At 47.3% G+C, this 19,824-nt stretch overlaps 7 protein-coding genes across 8 annotated transcripts; all 7 read left to right on the top strand.

The window, feature by feature from the left end:
* Positions 1–231: 231 nt before the first annotated feature.
* LOC117893787 (ionotropic receptor 75a) lies at positions 232–2,426 on the top strand. Its single transcript, XM_034800531.1, is given in 7 exon segments — positions 232–360; positions 429–595; positions 664–912; positions 914–1,012; positions 1,070–1,206; positions 1,272–2,156; positions 2,216–2,426. Coding segments are annotated over 7 exon segments (1,839 nt in total). The 5' UTR covers positions 232–269.
* Positions 2,427–2,584: 158 nt separating this feature from the next.
* On the top strand, positions 2,585–4,777 carry LOC117893325 (ionotropic receptor 75a). Its single transcript, XM_034799914.1, is given in 7 exon segments — positions 2,585–2,684; positions 2,764–2,948; positions 2,999–3,199; positions 3,201–3,345; positions 3,397–4,160; positions 4,217–4,497; positions 4,552–4,777. Coding segments are annotated over 7 exon segments (1,902 nt in total).
* Positions 4,778–6,448: 1,671 nt separating this feature from the next.
* Positions 6,449–11,894, top strand: LOC117894431 (battenin). 2 transcript variants are annotated; one of them, XM_034801494.1, is made up of 6 exons: positions 6,449–6,553; positions 10,141–10,361; positions 10,440–10,570; positions 10,628–10,786; positions 10,854–11,193; positions 11,254–11,894. In XM_034801494.1, the coding sequence occupies exons 2-6, from the start codon at positions 10,155–10,157 to the stop codon at positions 11,686–11,688; spliced, it is 1,272 nt and encodes a 423-aa protein (XP_034657385.1). In that variant the 5' UTR covers positions 6,449–6,553; positions 10,141–10,154; the 3' UTR covers positions 11,689–11,894. The 2 variants fall into 2 exon arrangements, with proteins under 2 accessions (XP_034657385.1, XP_034657384.1); XM_034801493.1 differs by lacking the exon at positions 6,449–6,553 and adding an exon at positions 7,959–8,100.
* Positions 11,895–12,176: 282 nt separating this feature from the next.
* On the top strand, positions 12,177–14,390 carry LOC117893710 (arylsulfatase B). Its single transcript, XM_034800396.1, has 5 exons — positions 12,177–12,384; positions 12,442–12,601; positions 12,661–13,149; positions 13,207–14,103; positions 14,170–14,390. The coding sequence occupies exons 1-5, from the start codon at positions 12,256–12,258 to the stop codon at positions 14,208–14,210; spliced, it is 1,716 nt and encodes a 571-aa protein (XP_034656287.1). The 5' UTR covers positions 12,177–12,255; the 3' UTR covers positions 14,211–14,390.
* Positions 14,391–14,438: 48 nt separating this feature from the next.
* LOC117893711 lies at positions 14,439–15,949 on the top strand. The gene is made up of 2 exons (XM_034800398.1): positions 14,439–14,912; positions 14,982–15,949. Exons 1-2 carry the CDS (start codon positions 14,571–14,573, stop codon positions 15,891–15,893), a joined length of 1,254 nt encoding a protein of 417 aa, XP_034656289.1. The 5' UTR covers positions 14,439–14,570; the 3' UTR covers positions 15,894–15,949.
* Positions 15,950–15,990: 41 nt separating this feature from the next.
* On the top strand, positions 15,991–18,029 carry LOC117893709 (probable ATP-dependent RNA helicase DDX52). Its single transcript, XM_034800395.1, has 3 exons — positions 15,991–16,134; positions 16,194–17,572; positions 17,638–18,029. The coding sequence occupies exons 1-3, from the start codon at positions 16,072–16,074 to the stop codon at positions 17,981–17,983; spliced, it is 1,788 nt and encodes a 595-aa protein (XP_034656286.1). The 5' UTR covers positions 15,991–16,071; the 3' UTR covers positions 17,984–18,029.
* LOC117893712 lies at positions 16,580–19,344 on the top strand. Its single transcript, XM_034800399.1, has 2 exons — positions 16,580–16,586; positions 18,521–19,344. Exon 2 carries the CDS (start codon positions 18,525–18,527, stop codon positions 18,999–19,001), a length of 477 nt encoding a protein of 158 aa, XP_034656290.1. The 5' UTR covers positions 16,580–16,586; positions 18,521–18,524; the 3' UTR covers positions 19,002–19,344.
* The last annotated feature ends 480 nt before the right edge of the window (positions 19,345–19,824 follow it).

Raw genomic sequence — 19,824 nt, 5'->3', positions numbered from 1 at the left:
ATTACACCAGGGCACAAAGAATGGTTTTCCACAGTGAAAAAATATGACATTTTCCTTCGAGTGTACATATGTATGTATATTTATATTCAAATAGCTGGGACTATTCTTTAACTTATCCCGATATGCATTATACATCCGTTTACTTGATTGATTGATTGCTTATGTCGCATTATGTTTGGCCCATATATAAACCTCTGTGGCTTGGTAATCTAGATCATTAATTCTGGTCTAGTTTTGGTTGCGTTTTCTGATGGAAATAACTCGTAGAAATGTGGGAATTGCACAGTTTCATTTTGTATAATCTTTTGCACATGGCCAAGATAAATCATGTCCTGATTTTGCACTGTTGGTCAGGGAAATGTGAGTAGTCCTCACATCAAATTAATCAGTTCCTTCTTCAGTTAATATATTTTAATCTTTACACACAGCCCTCGCACACTTTGCACTCTTAGCCAACACGGCAAATGTCTTTACACAATTCGAGGACCTTAACACTAGGAATCCACTTGAAGTTCAACTCCTCAGTCACAATGTACTCAAGTTGGGCGTCTTCATGGACAGCAATTGTGGACAAAGCGAGAGTATTTTAGATATGGCAAGTATTTCATCATTTTCGGGTTGCAAATAGCTAAATCTAATTAGTTTATGTTTCCATTTTGACAGGCCAGCGATAAGAAACTCTTCAGCCATCGGTATCACTGGCTCATTTACGATCGTCAGCCTGGTCTCTTCAGAATGGAGTCTCTCTTCCGAGAGGCGCATCTGTTTGTCGATGCTGATGTGACCTTTGCCATAGCCGATTCCCAGCCTTCCCTCTTCACTGTCACTCTCTACGATGTGTACAACAAGGGCAGACAGTTGGGCGGAAAGCTGAACATCACAGTGGACCAGGAGGTTGTTTGCCAGGGTGTTGGAGTGCCGCGTCCAACGCTATCTCAGTGATCTGCATGCGAGAGATCGACTGCAGCATCGAAAGGCTCTCACGGGATTGATCATGAGAGCCACAGCAGCGGTGAGTAGTTCACCCAATCCACTGCTGTTCTTTTACTGATTTTAAATCCACCCAAAGGTCAACTCCTTGCCTCTGAATACCTCGCAGGAGAAAATTCTCGCTTTTATGGAAACCAGAGACCAGATACATCTCGATACATACGCCCGACTGGGTTACCAGTCGCGTCAGCCACTCCGTGAAATGTTGGACTGCAGGTGAGGAATTTACAGAGTTATAAGAAACACAACCTACCATAAGGGCTTCCATTTCCATCTCTCAGCTTTGAGTACATCTTTCGTGATCGCTGGACAGACGATGGCAATGTGACGGGCGGCATGATCGGTGATTTGATCACCGAGGCGGCTGATCTATCGATAGCTCCCTTCATCTACTCCTTTGAGCGGGCTCTGTTCATAAAGCCCCTGACCAAATTCAGCATCTTTCGCGATGTTTGCATGTTCCGCAACCCTCGATCGGTGTCCGCTGGCCTCAGTGCCACCGAGTTCCTGCAGCCCTTCAGCGCCGGTGTCTGGCTGACATTCGGCCTGCTGCTGATTGTAGCCGGCTGCATGCTCTGGGCTACGTTCCGCATGGAACGGGTCTGCGAATGGAAGCCCTCGTTGCTGACCAGCTGCCTCATCTCCTTTGGGGCTGGCTGCATACAGGGTGCCTGGATGACGCCACGCTCCACGGGCGGACGCATGGCCTTCTATGCTCTGATGCTGACCTCCTTCCTCATGTACAATTACTACACGTCGATTGTGGTGTCCAAACTGCTGGGGCAGCCGGCCAAGTCGAGCATTCGCACACTGCAGCAGCTGGCGGACAGCAGCCTGGAGGTGGCCATCGAGCCGACACCCTACACGAAGGTCTACGTGACCACCTCCGATCAGCCGGACGTGCACAGTCTGTACCTGAACAAGGTGGCAGGCAGCAGGCAATCGCCCGATCGCATCTGGATGCAGACAGAGGCGGGTGTGAAGCGTGTGCGCGATAGCGAGGGATTCGTCTACATTGCCGGAGTGGCCACGGCCTACGAGTTTGTGCGGAAATACTTTCTGCCCCATCAGATCTGTGAGCTGAACGAGATCCCACTGCGCGATGCCTCCCACACCCACAGCGTGGTACTGAAGAGCTGCCCCTATGCGGAACTCTTTAGATTAAAGTAGGAGCAGCCAGGAGATCCTTTGCCCTCTAAAGTCTATTCCATTTATCTACTTCCAGTGAACTGCGAATGCAGGAGACGGGAATCCACTTCAAGCACGAACGCTACTGGATGCGAACCAAACTCCATTGCTATCAGCATAATCACTCGGTGGCCGTGGGCCTGGAGTATGCCACTCCACTGTTCATTCTGCTACTGGGATCGATTCTGCTCTGTGTGGGTGTGCTGGGCCTGGAGCTGCTCTGGCACAGGCACAGGCACAGGCACTGAGGTGAGACGAGGCCCGTCTTGCTGGCAAATTGGTGCAATTTGAAAACAAACAGCGACCGAATGTTGACAGGCAAATTGATTGAATGGCAACGAGACTCCCCACCTATAAAAGGAGCAGACACTGGCCAACCGGTCAGACAGAGTGTCAAAGTCAACAAATGCAGCTGCAAGTGCAATTGGCCAACTTTCTAATGGACAATCTGGTCCAGTCGCGCATCGGTTTTATTCTATTTTTTCACTGCTGGCAGCCAGATGAAAGTGGGGCAAGAGGAAAAGATTCTTCAATTGAGAATATATCCCATAAATGGTGAATCCTCTTCTCTCCTTCTCCTTGCAGTTCGTGACTTTGCCCAGCAGTTCATGAAGCCCCTCCATCCGCACCTCATCTACCATCAGTTTCAGCAAATGCACGAAGTTCGGGACTGGCAGGATCTGGAGTTGCGTTTCCTGGACCATTTGCAGCCCACACTGGCCATATATGTGGACATGAAGTGTCACAAGGCAGCAGCATTGCTAGAGGAGGTAGCAGATCCCCTCGATGTGGATTTATCTGATGTTAACTCTCATTGCAGGCCAGTCGGGAGCAGCTTTACAATCAGCATTACCATTGGCTGCTGCATGGGAACGTTTCGGAGATGGATTTCTATAATTTCTTTGCTCCCTTCAACATTTCCATCGATGCCGATGTCAGCTACCTGAAGGAGGAACCTGAATATACGTACAACAATGCCTCTGTGGTCTATGCCACTTTCGATGTCTACAGCAATGGGAAGAATCATTGGCGGACAGCTGAATATGACAGCTAACTATGCCATGGGCTGTGACCTCAGTGGGTGCGAGAGGAAGCGATACCTGAGCACATTGCACCTGCGTTCCAAGTATCGCCACAGGGAACAGCTCACGGATGTGGTACTCAGAGGTAGAGAGTCCTTAAAGAGGAGTTCTTTGATTCTCACTCTCTCCTTTACAGTGGCTACAGTGGTGACCCAACGTCCACTCTCCTGCCCGGATGATCAACTGATCCTCTTTCTGAGTCAGGAGAACGACACACACATCGACTCTTTAGCCCGTTTTGGATTCCACTTGACGCTGATCCTTAGGGATCTGCTGCACTGCCAGATGAAGTTCATTTTCTCGGACAGCTGGAGCAAATCGGATGTGGTGGGTGGTGCCGTGGGCGCTGTGGTCGACCAAACGGCGGACATCACAGCCACACCCTCGCTGGCAACGGAGGGGCGGCTCAAGTATCTGTCGGCCATCATTGAGACGGGCTTCTTCCGCTCCGTGTGCATCTTTCGCACTCCACACAACGCTGGCCTGCGCGGAGATGTGTTCCTCCAGCCGTTCAGCCCACTCGTGTGGTATCTGTTCGCTGGAGTTCTGTCCCTGATTGGACTCTTGCTCTGGGTAACCTTCTACATGGAGTGCAAGCGCATGACCTGGGGCTGGCGGCCACTCGACTATCTACCCTCGCTGCTGAGCACCTTTCTGATCAGCTTTGGGGCCGCCTGCATCCAGAGCTCAGCGCTGATTCCACGCTCCAATGGGGGGCGTTTGATCTACTTTGCCCTCTTCCTGATCAGCTTCATCATGTACAACTACTACACATCTGTGGTGGTGTCCTCGCTGCTGAGTTCGCCGGTCAAGTCCAAGATCAGAACAATGCAGCAGCTGGCCGAGAGCCAACTGACAGTGGGCCTGGAGCCATTACCCTTTACCAAGGCCTATCTTAATGTGAGTTTTGCAACTCTACTTGCCCACTCTTAATCTTTGATTTACTTTCCTTTCAGTACTCCAAACGTCCCGATATTCAGCTTTTTATCAAGCGCAAGATCGAGTCGCAATCGCAGAGCCACGATCTCTGGTTGCCCGCCGAAGAGGGAGTGCTTAGGGTCAGAGACAATCCGGGCTACGTTTATGTCTTTGAGACATCCTCGGGGTATGCCTATGTGGAGCGCTTCTTTACGGCCCAGGAGATCTGTGACCTCAACGAGATATTGTTTCGACCCGAACAATTGTTCTACACGCATCTGCATCGCAACTCCACCTACAAGGAGCTGTTTCGCTTGAGGTGAGTCCTCAGTTTCCTTCGATATAAGTGTCCTGCATGGTTCTATCTCCTTAGACTTTTGCGTGTCCTGGAAACGGGTGTCTATCGCAAGCAGCGCAGCTACTGGGTCCACATGAAGCTGCATTGCGTGGCCCAGAACTTTGTGATTACCGTCGGCATGGAGTACGTTGCCCCACTGCTACTCATGCTGATCTTTGGCTACATCCTGGTCGTGTTTATCCTCTTGCTGGAACTCGCTTGGCATCGCTATCTCACCCGGAACAAGCGACTCACCCTTTAAAGTCCCCTTTAAGCTGTTATTCAGAGCACGGCACACGGAGAGCACCTAGAGCACCCGGCAGCAAAAATAAAAACACTTTGGGCTCAACTTTTCGCCACGTCCGACGACTGTAAAATTATGCAGGGGATAGTGGGTGTAGGGTGAACGCTTTTCCATGCTTCCTGTTTCTCTGCCCTGAAAATTGCCGCACGCCTCGTTGAATGAAAGGAAGGAAGGATGCGGAGAACGGGGGGCAAAGGACGTTGTGGCTATGTTTTCATGCGATTTTCGTATTTGCATTAAAAAACTTTTCGTGTTTGGCGGTTACATTTTATTTTTCATTTTCACTTTTGGCAATGATTTTATTCATCCTTTCCTGCACCTCCTCCCTTCTACTCCTTCGCCTTTTATTTGCATTTTTATGCGCTTCGAATGGAAAACTTTATCCCCCACAGTCGCCATGGCCCATGTGTGGGCCTAGCAGATAACGTGATAATGAGGCCTATTAGGCAGCAGCTAACTATTCCTTTTCAGCACCAAGTTTCCCAGCCCACAGTCAGTGAGATTTGTGCACGAAATCAATCATATTTCGCCCAGACCATGATTTATGTCGATTTAATGAAGTTGCCCCGCGGCAAACGGCAGACATTTGGAGGCGGACAGCCAAGGCTTTGAGAGATTTGCAACATAAAGAAAAAACCAGTCTCGCAGTAGGAGATGCATAGGCGGGGGCTTTAACGAATAGAAAGAAAATAAATGTCCGAGTATTGTATTTAAAAAATAGAAACAGATTTGCGCTTTAATACCTTTCCTAACGATTGCTGGTCTTTACTAGCCTTTTTTTGTACAAATTCTTTACCGAAAAAATCCTTTCTCCATTGCCCTGTCGCTTTACAAACTGCAACTGGCAATAGCTAGCAGACGGCGCTAAGCCAGAGCAGAATTCTTTGCCATTACTATAATAAATTGGCTTGACAAATTGTCGACTCAATCTTGTTGTCAATAGGCCATCACTTGGGCCCACTTGGTTAATATCTCAAGGAGCACAGTACGCGTTGTGCACCCTTGCTCCCTTCCAACTCCACAGTGTCAGTGGAAATTGACAGGCAATTGTGAATTATTTACAAAATTGAACAGAGTTTTCCGCTTCAGCCCTGCAGTCATCCAACCATTTTATTTTTCAATTTGTCAGCAACATGTTTTAACTTGATTTTTTTTTCTATTTGTAACTATATGTTTTGGTTGGGGGAATGAAAAAAGAAAAAAAAGCATTCCCTGCTTTGCGGCTGCTGTGTTAAAATTGGTTTTGGCGGTTTCTGTACGTGCTAAATGAGCGCGAAACGGATTCGCATTGCCACATGTGGGAGGATGGGTAAAAGGAAATAAACCTCAATGAATTTATTACTGGGGAAAACTCTCAACTACATGTGTATTGCAATAAATAGATTTAACTGTTCGCAGAGGGGAGAGAGTGAGTTTTTACAGCTCTCTCTCTCATCAGCAGCGCCCTGATTGTCAGTTCTCAAGTCTGCGGTCTCCATTGCGTTGCCTGTGATATACTCATACTGCCCTGACTGGTATCTTAAGATTTATATGGCCCAATGCTGGGCACATCTTATCTGTAATTTAATCTGTGCCCCCACTTAACGATAATGACACTGTCGATGGCTGGCGCTGGCTGACTATCCGGCTCTGTTCTAGTGGCTTTATGGTGCGACATGTCCTCAGTTGGATTCCATTCCTCGAGCTGGCGGATTGAGTAGCAGGCGGAAATACCCGTACTCTCATCTCGAAAGCGTGCGTATCCATAAGGTTGTTGTTTTTAGGGGATACTTTACAGCACTTCACCTCGGATTTATGGCAGCGAAAGTGTCGCGTCGAGTGTTTGCCTTTGACGGGTGCGTGTCTGTGTGTGTGTTTACGTTGTTCTTAAATTAGCCAGAATTTCCAGTTAATCGTGTTGCCGAAGTTCAACTTAGTGTTGTTTGCATAACTGAACAGTTTGCGCTGTATTTACAGCGTGGGTTAAATAACCTTAAGAAATATTACAAGTAATATTGAAAATTATTGCCAGCAAGTTTATTTATTGGACAAAATATATCCTTAATAAAGTGATCTCTTCTTTCCTGTTAACAACCCTCTTTATATCTCAGTCCTGGCCCTCGTTCGCAGATGTTCTTTTCATTTGCGTTTACTGCCATATAACGCATACGCCACGTGCGCTCACCCGATAAGGGCAACAAAGCAGCTCAGAACGCAACAAAAATTACTGTTGTTGTTCGTATTTAGCGGCCAGAACAAAAGCCCTGAAAGAGTTCAAAACAAACGGCACTACGAGTCTTACATACTGGCATACAAATTGCCTAACCAACAGCAACAAAAACAAAAGCGAAATGCAATTAACATTCGGTTTAACTTTTCATTAACGGCAAGCAGCCGCTCGCAGCAACAAACAATGAAATACTTGAGAATTGGAGAAGTTTGGAATACCTTAATATGATGGAATAGAATTTAGTAAGGTGTCAAATGATTCGCACCATTTCTGATTGCCTTATTGATTATCTTTAACTAAATCGAACTGTTCTGTATCTATCTAATCGATGGAAAATTCCTGGGTATACTTTATCTTTGCTCGTGTAAGAAACAATCGCTAGCTCTTGGGGGGGACTACCTATTCTATTGAGATTATCAACGAAATACTCGCATGTTGCAGAAATCTTATCACAAAAACTTCCCGTAGAAACACCTCTGATTTAGGATGACTCTCTCTTCAATCAAAGTGTGATATACCCTAGAAGAGGGTATTACCAGATCAGGAGAGACATTTGGCAAAGCAAAAAAAACGTGACGCTCGCTGACCGGCCTCAACTCTCTGCGGCTCCCCCGAACGCAATCCGAATCAAATTGAATCGAATCAAATCGTGCAAGTTCTATATCTATAGACATAATCCGACTGATCGGCACTTTGGCACCTGCCACTTGTGGCACTACTGCTAGCTGTTACTCCTCTTGTCGTCTGTCGTCTATCGTCTGTGGGTATTCTATTCTGCTGCCTTTTTTTATGCTGCCTGCCGCTGGCAACTCGCGTGATACCTCGCACTTTCGGTCTTTGACGTCCATCATTGTTGTCGGTTGTCGCTGGGTGTCGTCGATTGCAGTTGATTTGTTGGGGATTGGATTCGCGTCGAGTGTTGGGGAGGGCTCATTCAGATTCAGTCGCTCATTGAACGCCCCAACGCGCGAAACGTCGTCGTCGTTGTCGTCGTCCCGCCGACACGTCGCTTTCCAAACTTCTAGCCAATTGTTCTCCAAGTGTTGGCCAAATAGTGCAGGCATAAAAGGAAGTGAGTGCCCCACTCGAACGTGCTCTTACAAAATAATAGATAAAACGAAAAACATTTATCAAAAGGTTTGCCATTAAAATATAAAATTATGAGTTAGAGAAAAGTTTTTCAAGCGGAGTTTTGGTTTTACAATTGTACAGATACAAATCAGTGAGGAGAACAAAAAGCTTTTAGCTACAAAAATTAATTTTAAGATCTACTTCTCATCCGCTTATCATCCATGAGACAAGATCCAGTCAATAACTTTCAAAGTCCTCGCAAATTTGTTTGCCCTGTTCTACTTTCAACAGAATGTTTTTAGAGCTAAAGCTAAATGCCTCAAGGATTTCTTTTGAAAAGAGTCAAAAGTCTCGACAAAAGTGAATGACACGACGAAGTGCTGTGCCATTGCCTTTGCATTGCTATGCAAGCGAGCACAATCCAAGGTAAATGCTGCTGCTGCTGGTTTGGGGACTTCTTCTATTATCAGTTTACTTTCGATATTTCGAAACGTTTGTATTTCGTTGTGGTGTCGAATTAAACATATTTTGGGTACTAAGCAAATGCAATGGGATAGCGGTGGAGACCGAAGTGGGTCAACAACATTATAACTGCGCAAATGGATCGACTACGAGTGCATTGATGCGTCACTTTCAAGCATAAGTGTACTCGTACTCGTAACCCCAAGTAACTCTAGAGAACTCCAATTAGTTGCTGATTTAGCAAACCCCTTGAATTGATATTTGTTTAATTATTTATTTGCCTGTTGGCTTCGTTGGCCAACGGCACTTTGCTACTAATTTGATTATATTTAATTTCTAATTGTTTTTTTTTAGCTAAAACAGGTGCAAGGTCAACTCAAATGATCTGTGCAAATTATAACTGTCAGGCAGAGCAGATTCAGGTGTTGGTTCAGTTCGAGTTCGAGTTTGTTCAGGCAGAAGGGGAAATTATTTATATGCTTAGATCGAATGAGGATGTGTTTGACTTGCAGACAGAATGGTTTCCGGTTGTACATCCCCCTGTACTTCCCCCTATATCGATAAGCGACAGTCACAAGTTCTGTCGGATGTAAACAAATCAAACGATTTGCACTTTGTACCATATAAATCGTTGCCAATAAACTGATGATCTATAGATATACATATGTATGTACATACATATGGTACATATATCCGGTGGTGACCCACTCAGTTCATTTCCCCCTCGATGGTTTGTGCAATCTGTTACCAAACGGTGTACAATCTGTACAGCGACTGAAAGACCTATCTATCATTTATTTATCTATTCTTATATTCTTTTTATATTAAATAATATTTAATATTACACATACAAATAAGCTTCGAAACTGCAATTGTTTACACATTTTGATTAACGAGAACATATGACCTAGTAGAACAGTTGCTTCATTCCACCTTCAATACCACAACGTAGACTTATTTTATTATTTTTGTTGCACGTACTTAATATAACTTTTTTTACGTACTTCCCCAAAATACCAATTGTGTTCGTTCAAGTTCAAGGTACCAACCACTACGACAGACATGCACAGCTTAACAAATTAAACAATTTGTTTAAATTCGACTCAAGAAAATATTAAGACATAGGAAACGAACAACGAACCACAGCGAAAGAGACGCTGCTGTTTGCTAAGAGCGAGCTCAAAAGAGTTACAGAAGCAAAGAGAGGAAGAGTATCAGATGAGCAAAGAGGGAGGGAGCGAGAGGGAGAGCATGAAATTACCTGACAATAACTGTTAATGCACTGTGGCAAAGCGGCACTAGGAATTATTGAATTTCAACACTCGTAATTTAATAATAACAGAATATAATTGAAAATATTTGAACTAAAATGATATTTCTCAGTGTAGTTCGGTTCAATTAAGTTCAAAGCGTATCCGAGACATGAACAAATGCAATAGTAGATACCGCACTGGGGGGAACCAATTGAGATGCAGCGGCAGGTGTGGACGGAACCACAATGCTTCGCAATTTCACATGGAAAGATCTCTACATTAATTATTTCTGTTATTAATTAAATGCATTCTATGTATATGTGTAGTTTGCCTGCCCGTTATGACGTCCAGCAAACAGCAAGAGGCCGAGGCGGCCGAGCACGATCCTCAGGTTGTGGTCGCACCCGCAGGCGGCCCCCACAGCCCTCGAAAGGATCGTGGCCTTTGGCGTGACCTGACATCCTACTGGATCCTTGGCTTATGCAACAACTATGGCTATGTGGTGATGTTGAGTGCAGCCCACGACATCATCAAGCAGTTCAATCCGGTAGGCAGACAAATGGCTGGGGGACTGTCGTGAAGTTAAACTAAAACTTTTCCTTTTTTCTTTCCTCCCTGTTCACAGACCGATGATGATGAAGCGAGCGCCACGGGCAGAAATTGCCACTTGGTGTCCACTGGTGCCATTCTACTGGCTGATGTGCTGCCCTCGCTGTTTGTCAAGATGCTGATGCCCTTCTTTCCCTTCTGGGTGAAGTGAGTAGATTGAACTTGAGGCCCTTGCAGAATCTACAACTGTTTTCCACCTTGCAGCTTTCGCATAGCCGTTGCGGTGGCCTGCTCGGCAGCGGGATTCCTGCTCGTTGGATTCGCCCACGCCGAGTGGATGGCCCTGCTGGGAGTCATCATAACGTCGGCCAGCAGCGGCATCGGAGAAACCACCTTCCTGGCATACTCTTCGCGATATAACAAGTGAGTGTGAAGAGTTTGTCCAACCCTCAGTTGATCCTCTAAAATGTTGCCTTAAATCACTTTCAAGGAATGTCATATCCACCTGGTCCTCGGGCACTGGAGGTGCCGGAGTAATTGGTTCCCTGAGCTATGCCACGCTGAGGGATCTCGATGTTAGCCCCCGCAACACCATGCTGATCATGCTGGTCTTTCCGGCCATTGAGGCCTTCGCCTTCTGGCTGCTGCTGCGTCGCCCTCAGGTGGATATTCTGCCTGTGACCACTGTGGAGTCCACCGAGGTGCTGATTAGCGACGACAAGCCACTGGTTGGCTTCAAGGAGAAGCTCTCGTACATCAAGCATCTGTTCAAGTATATGCTGCCCCTGTGCCTCGTCTACTTCTTTGAGTATTTCATCAACCAGGGATTGGTGAGTGTTGAATACTTAGAGAAACGTTCGAGAGATCTTCTTAATGATTTTGCCTTGCAGTTTGAATTGGTTTACTTTGAGAACATCTTCCTGGACAAGGACTCTCAGTACCGCTGGCTGAATGTGGACTATCAGATTGGTGTCTTCATTTCGCGCTCCTCGGTCAACATCTTCCAGCTGGACAAGATCTGGCTAATGTCCATATTCCAGTTCATCAATGTCATCTACTTCCTCACCGAGGTCATCTTGTGGTACACGCCCAGCATCTGGATTGTCTTCGTCATTGTCCTGTGGGAGGGACTGCTGGGTGGCGGCGCCTACGTGAACACCTTCTATCGCATGTCCAAGGAAATATCACCGGAGCGACAGCAGTTCGCCATGGCCATGGTGGTGCAGTCCGACTCGTATGGCATTGCCCTTGCCGGCTTCCTGGCCATTCCCGTGCACAATGCCATCTGCGGTCTGCCGGCAGCGGTGCGGAGTGTTGTCTGGTGATCAATCAGCCAAGAGGAAGCGCATCTGGGATCAGATTATGCCTTTAATGTGTCTGTCTAGCTAATGAGTGTGTGTGTGACTCCTTATAGTATTATTAACTCTGTGTGACTGCAACCAAGCTGGCTTAGATGTTATGTAGTTATGTAGCCTCTGTTCAATTACTCTCTAAGCTTTAATTTAATAAATCGTTTGACTTTTAGTAGCAATCCGATATCAGGTTAACATTAAATGCATATGCCCGAATTTATCTGGGCAAACCGCCTTGATCTGTCAAGTCTTGGTTCCAGTTTACTCAACAGTAGCCAATAAAAATCAGCTTAAATGTCGTGCATTTACAGCTCTCGCAGCCTGAACATTAATTACAGACTCCAATCAAGTTTGTTGGTGGCTGCTAATTTGGACGAACACCTCGCAAACTGAAACTGAAATCGATTCGAGTCGAGGCAAGATATTATGTGGATCCTCTCTCCCGCCGTCAGTTGCTTCAGAGCTGTCGGACAGCGTGCAGAGCGGTGCGCAGCACGCGATTAAAATTAGTTCATTAGTTCGAAAATTCAATAACTGACAATGCGAGGCTTATCAGCATTTGTAGTACTTTTACTCTGCCTTCAACGGGTGAAGACAAATGAGACACCAGCAGCAACATCTTCTACAGCGGGGCGTCCCAATATAATCATTATAATGGCCGATGATATGGTAAAACAGGAAAAACAAAAATTTTAAACAGAAAACAATATTTGTAATATTTTGCAGGGCTTCGATGATGTCAGCTTTCGCGGTGGACGGGAGTTTCTGACACCCAATATCGATGCATTGGCTTACCATGGACGGATTCTGGACCGCCTGTATGTGCCACCCATGTGTACACCATCTCGTGGAGCTCTCCTCAGCGGCCGCTATCCAATACACACAGGTAAGATCAGCCTTCTCCGATACCAGGTGTCTTCATTGATCAATCAATTTGTGCAACAGGCACTCAGCACTTTGTAATTAGCAATCAGGAGCCATGGAGTCTGACTCTGAATGCAACTTTGATGCCGGAGATCTTTCAGCAGGCCGGCTACTCCACCAATCTGATAGGCAAATGGCATTTGGGCTTCTCCCGACCGGAGTATACGCCCACACACCGGGGATTTGACTATCACTATGGCTACTGGGGCGCCTACATAGACTACTATCAGCGGCGCTCGAAGATGCCTGCAGGCAATTACAGTCTCGGCTATGACTTTCGTCGGAATATGGAGCTGGAGTGCAGGGATCGCGGTGTCTATGTCACAGACTTGCTCACCAACGAGGCGGAGCGTGTGATAAGGGAGCGGGAGGGGCAGGAGCGCCCTCTGTTCCTGCTACTCAGCCATCTGGCCACACACACCGCAAATCAAGATGATCCCTTGCAGGCCCCTGAGGAGGAGATTCGAAAGTTTGCATATATTAAGGATCCAAACAGAAGGAAGTATGCAGGTGGGTCAGATTGAATTTACCCTTAAATGTTTTTGCTGATCAACAGATCCTTTGCAGCCATGGTCTCCAAGCTGGACCAGAGTGTGGGGCGCATTGTCAGCGCATTGAACAGCACGGGTCAGCTGGAGAACAGCATTGTGATCTTCTACTCCGACAATGGCGCTCCATCGGTGGGAATGTTTGCCAATACCGGCTCCAACTGGCCGCTCCGGGGCCAAAAGAACACTCCCTGGGAGGGAGGAGTTCGCGTTACCGGTGCCATTTGGAGTGCACAGCTTCAGGGACGCGGCAATGCGTTCACCCAGCCAATTTATGTGGCGGATTGGCTACCCTCGCTGGCTCATGCCGCGGGCATCGAGCTGCCGCACACCCTCGAACTGGATGGCATAGACTTGTGGCCGCAGTTGGCTGGCCCTGCGGATGCACCGCATGTGCCGCGTGAAATCCTGCACATGCTGGACGACGAGTGGCGGGTCACTTCGTTCCTGCTGGGACACTGGAAGTATATCAATGGCACCACTTCGGCGGGGCAGTACGATCAAGTGCTCACGTACCGTGAGCTGGATGACCTGGATCCTCGGGAGAGTCGCTATGTGGTGGAGGTACGCAATTCGCCCACTTCGCGCGTTTTGTCACGCCACGACATTCGACGCATGACGCAGCAGCGGGTGATGTCCTTACGGCGGTCAGCTGCCGTTCGCTGTGGAGATCTTCAACGTGGCTGCAATCCCTTGGTAGAGGAGTGTTTGTTCGATATCTCGACCGATGCGTGTGAAGCAAACAATTTGGCGTATTCCGAGAGGCACTCTGAAGTTTTGTCGGCGTTGCGGCAACGCGTCAAACTACTACGCGAAGGAGCCTCGGCGACAGGAAATCGGAAGGGCATTAGGAATGCTGATCCAGCGTTGCACAAGTGCGCTTGGGAGGCATTTGACGTGGAGATACCTGCATTGGGTGAGCACGACCTGCTGCAATTATGAATTATGGCTTATTTTCCTTTCTTTTGTATTAATTTCGTAGCGCCCATGGAATGCGATTATCAGGGCAGCCCCTGTGAATAACCGTTACCCGCTGTCTGCGTGATTGCGATACTATCGGCTAAACCCAGTCTGCCAACACTGGCTCACAAGAATTTTTAAATACATTATTAAAAGATTAATAACTTTAAGGAAAACATTCATTGAAACATACTCGTTAATATTCTAAATTATACGTAGTTAACATAATATTGTACAAACGCTCACAGTGTGCGCACATTCAAATACCCCTTAAGTGCCGCCCGAACAGCTGACAGCCTGTTAGCATACACATGCGTGTGTGTACATAAATTTCCTTGAAGCCAAAAATGGGGTTGTTGTTGGGCGTCGGAACAACCACAAAGCCGGAGAATCACACGACAGCAGACAGAAAACAAACACACCATGGAAGAGCGCGCTGTTTTGGCCAATATTGCTTCCATAATTACTAAGGATATGCTGATAGATCAGCAGCCCAGGGGCGAAGGCCAAACAGAGATTTCATCAAATAGTTACCCTCTGCTGGCGGCAAGTGATGACGACGAGGCGGAAATATTTGCATTGATGCAGCAAAAACGTGCTTCGTCTTCAGATCTGAAACGTAGAGAGACAACGGAGCCAGAGGAGCCACAGACACCCCACAAAGTTGCCAAATTGGAGTGGACATATGGGGACCTAAATCTGCTCCATCGCTATGTGGATGCTCAATTCGAGTCTTATTTGCATATGCGCAAGTTATCGTTTCTGGTGAGTCGCAGAAAACACCCCCCTGCCCCCTAGATGTGTCACTGAGCTACGCCCACCCTCCCTTTGCAGAGAATTCAACAAGCATTGGAGGAGATACTGCAGAATATTACGCTGCCAGGGTACCCGAGCCCCCCACCACAGACATTGGTGTCGCTGGCCATGTGGAAGCTTGCCACCGACGAGCACTTCGAAGAGATTTCCAGGAAGTATCAGCTGCCGTGGGCACTTTGTCAACAGGTGGTCCGCAGCTTCTGGAACGTTATATCCGACAACTATGAGAGCTTCATCAAGTGGCCCAACTCCCTGGCGGCGCAGCAGAGCACTCTGCAGGCCTATCAAAGCCTTCCGCAGCTCAAGTGCTTCAAAGAGCTGTTTGGCATCATTACGCTGAAGCGCCTGGATGTCTTCCTTGAGTCGGAACATGCCGAGGTTCCCGTGGTCCTGCAACTCATCTGCAATGCCGAGAAGAAGATAATCGACTGCTATGTGGAACTGGCTAACGAGTACACATTCGAGGAGTCGCCAATTGGCCAAACGCTTGCGTTGAATCCCAGGACAATGCCAGCGGGCAGCTACCTCATTGGCAACAGTGTCTTTCCCCTCAAGTCGTATCTGATGCGACCAATCGAGTCGGAGTGCTTTCGCAAGGATGCGGTGTTCAACGATCTGCTGAAGCCTGCCTTCCAGCTGGCCGAGGAGGTCCTCGACGCACTGGCTCGTCGTTTCAACACTCTCTACGCCCTGGAGGCGCGGGATCTCAACGAAGTGCGTCTCATTATGGAGAGCATTTGTGCCATGCACAATCTCTGCGAGGAGTTCAAAGATGATTACTTGGACCAGCTGGCTCACTCGGAAGGGCAGATCAACTTCACCTGGGGCGGCGTAGTGGATGACATTAAAGGGAGTGAGAGTAACACTAAAGGGTTGCGCCGGCGTGTTGACCTCATGGATGAGTTAGTGGCCATGGAGCCGGGGGATTAATAATTCCAGTATCTTTGTAAGAAATTAAGTTAAGAATTATATTTGATGTCGTCCAACAGCTGTTTAAATTTTCAACCATCGATAGTATCGATAGCGCTATCGTTTTTTCCAACCACCGTTTGGCAACTCTGGTCTGAGGCAAAACATATGCACGTGCGAAGAAATAATTAGCAACAAAATGGACGAGCATGACATATTTAAGCTATTAACGGCGGGAGTACGGTTTACCAAGAAGCCAAAGGTATGTTTAAAGTGTGCAGGTATAAATCAACACGCAGCGACTAATATGCGCCCTCACAGAACCCCACAAAACCAAGCACAACAGTGGTCAGTTCTCAGGCTGATCAAGAGCAGCAGCCGCAAAAAGTTAAGAAAGCAGAGGAGGAATCGGAAAACACAGAATTTCGGCTGCTGGGAGATGCAGCCGGCGCTCTTGGCACTGCGCCGACGCGCAAAAAGGCCAAAGGTGAAAAGAAGCTATCAGAAGAACAGCAGGAACTGCAAAGGCTGACGGGTCAGGCGAATGCGGCGAGGAAACAGCACAGCATAACAGCGCTAGGCAAGAACATTCCGGCGCCCGTGTTAAGCTTTGATGATCTGATTAGGGATTACAAGCTATTGCCGCGCCTGCAACAGAACGTTCTCTCGTACGGCTTCTCCCAGCCAACTCCTATACAAATGCAAGCACTGCCGGTGCTGTTCCAGAAGCGGGCTCTGATGGCCTGTGCGCCCACTGGCTCGGGAAAGACATTGGCCTTTCTCACGCCCATTATCAATGGCCTGCGCTCTCACAAGACGTCCGGGCTGAGGGCCTTGGTATTGGCCCCAACGCGAGAGCTGGCGCAGCAGATCTATCGCGAGTGCTCGGAACTGACGAGGGAGACGGGTCTGCGCACACATTTCATCAGCAAAGTGAGCGAAGCCAAGCAAAAGCATGGCGCGGAGTGCAAGCAAAAGTATGATATCCTCATCTCCACTCCGAATCGGGTGAGGTTCTTGCTACAGCAGCAACCGCCCCTGCTGGATCTGAAGGGTGTCGAATGGTTTGTGCTGGACGAGGCGGATCGACTGATGGAAGAGGGTCAGAACAACTTCAAGGAGCAGCTGGATGACATATACGCGGCCTGTTCACATCCCCAGAAGTGCGTGGCTTTCTTCAGTGCCACCTACACGGTCCCAGTGGCCAAGTGGGCGTTGCGGCATCTCAAGAACCTTGTGCGGATCACAATTGGTGTGCAGAACAGTGCCACGGATACAATCCAACAGGAACTGCTCTTCGTTGGGTCTGAGAGTGGCAAGTTGGTGGCCATGAGAGACCTGGTGCGACAAGGCCTTCAGCCGCCTGTTCTTGTTTTTGTCCAGAGCAAAGACCGTGCAAAGCAGCTGTTTGAAGAGCTGCTCTACGACGGCATCAACGTGGACGTGATCCACGCCGAGCGTTCACAGCATCAGCGTGATAACTGCGTGCGCGCTTTTCGTGAGGGAAACATTTGGGTACTGATTTGCACGGAGCTCATGGGGCGCGGCATTGACTTCAAAGGCGTTAACCTGGTGATAAACTACGATTTTCCTCCCACGACCATCTCGTACATTCATCGCATTGGACGCACTGGTCGTGCGGGCCGTCCAGGCCGTGCCATTACCTTCTTCACCCAGGATGATACGGCCAATTTGAGAAGGTAACTCGGAAGCTGATGCTGCTGCAAGGTGCACTCTTTTATAACAATTGTTTTCTTTTTCTCAGTATTGCAATGATCATTAAAAACTCTGGCGGTTCTGTGCCGGAATACATGCTGCAAATGAAGAAAGTTCGCAAATCGGAGGCCAAAATGCGGGCCAAGAAACCGCTGGATCGCGAGGATATATCCACAAAGATTCGACCAGAGGCTAAGATTGAAGCAACGACCCAGAAATCTGCCAAGCTGCAGAAGGTCCAGAAAACGGAAAAGTTTCTCAAAAAGCGAGACGGCAGGAAAAAGGCCAACAAAACGACAAAAACAACTGAGAATGGTTCAAAAAAAGCAAAGAAAACGGCTGTTGAGCCGAAACTGAAGAAGCTGAAGAAAATGAAAAAAGATTTAAAAGCCTAGAAAGTTAACGTAGGGTTTGAATTAAAAATAATTGCATAAAATATAATTTCGAAATGAGCGCTAAATTATTTTGTATGCTACAGCTGACGTTACCAGTGCTGGTAAATACTTATTTTGTTTGTCCTACCATCCAACTATCGATATATCCAACTAAGATTCGGTATATTTCTAAGGGGTTGCGGTATTTTTTAAAATTAGAAGGTATGTTTCTGAGGGTCAGGCGGTATATTGTATCGATAAATCCGCGGTTGCAATTGCAGATGTTGTTGTTAATGGACGCTACAAAAAAATTATGGACGATTTAAAGAAAATGTGCCGCATTTGCCTGAAAGAGGCAACAAATACGCCTGTGGACATTTTCGCTAGACAGAAACCCGATGAGAGCTTACCCTACGAGCCGGAAGACCTTCCGGCGAATCTCATAAAGGAGTGCACCGGTCTGAGTGTCGAAGAAGGCGACGGCCATCACCAGCATTTATGCGAGCCGTGCTTTAAGCAGCTGCGAAAGGCATTTCGATTCAAGCGCAGATACTGTAGAAGCATGCAGAGCCAGGCACCAGTGAAGAGAGAACCAACTGAAGAGGAAATATCCACAAGTCCAAACGACGCCGCCTGGCAGACGCCACCGGTACAGGTGATGAACGAGGCAGAGATCGATGATGCCACTGATACCACTGTACCCGTGATCAACGAGGTGTACAGCGAAAACCCTGCGGGGGAATATTTTGAGATAATCGAGACAGAGGACTTGGATTTAAACATAAAGACCGAGGAGGCCGTGGAGGAAGAAGAGGAAGAGGATGAAGGCGAAGAGATTACCCCCAACCCGTCACGGATGAAGAGACCTTTTACCATGAGGGTGGTGGATCAGGCAGAGGATACACAGCCAAACAATGCGGGACCACCGCCGCTCCACTTCCAGTGCATAGACTGTCCAAAGACGTTCCCCAAGAAGGCGCAGCTCGTTCTCCACAGTCGCGCCCACAAAAAGAGGAAGCTGGCTGAGGCGGACGACTAGCCCCGCCTTGAATGGAAGTCGTATCAAGTAATCTGAAACAATATGTTGTATTTTGTTAGAGCTAGGAGAGATAAATGTTTTAGCTATAAGGAAGGAAAAAAGGATTGTCCTGTCCCATGGACTACATGCCACACTGACATGCTGGAATGCATTTTTGGTGCGGGACAGACAATGGGAACGAACCCACAAATTATTTAATTTACATAAATATCTTTAAATGTTTTACGTTTTGTCAAACTAAATGTACTGGCTTCGATAGAGACCCCGCCACGCGCCGATATGTATGACTTGGAAAACACACAGTTTTATTGCAAATAAATTCTTGGATATTTCTTAATCTTAATCGGATATTAAAATTACTAAAAAAAAATCATCTTTGGTTCGCTCTTCGAAGGCTGGTTCTCCAGCGATCGGCACTGCATTCTTTCTTTCTCCCACAAGACGCCAGTAATTGATGCACAAGCGAATGATTCAAAAGAAAAACGAGAAGGGACGCGTGAGACGCTTCTTACGCGTCAAAACTTTTATACCCGGCACTCAGTACTTCATCTGCACCTTAGCGGTGTTTTGTCAAATTTTAAATTTTTTCTTCATCTGTCATTTACATCAACAACGCTGCTCACGCCAACACGCTCCTTTAGCTCGCCACCCTCCCCTATATAGAGGCACTAAGCAAACAAATAAACAGAGTTATAAGTGGAGTCATGGCAGCTGTGCCGAAAAAGAATTTATTTGTTTATCTTTTCAAGTCGCTTTCGCAGTCTCGTGTGTGTCTATCTATGTTTATTCACACAGTGTACGCTGAATACTCTAATGGAAAATA

Source organism: Drosophila subobscura, chromosome J, assembly GCF_008121235.1.
Source record: "Drosophila subobscura isolate 14011-0131.10 chromosome J, UCBerk_Dsub_1.0, whole genome shotgun sequence".
Lineage (NCBI taxonomy): Eukaryota > Metazoa > Arthropoda > Insecta > Diptera > Drosophilidae > Drosophila > Drosophila subobscura.
This window is presented reverse-complemented; position numbering and strand designations above follow the sequence as displayed.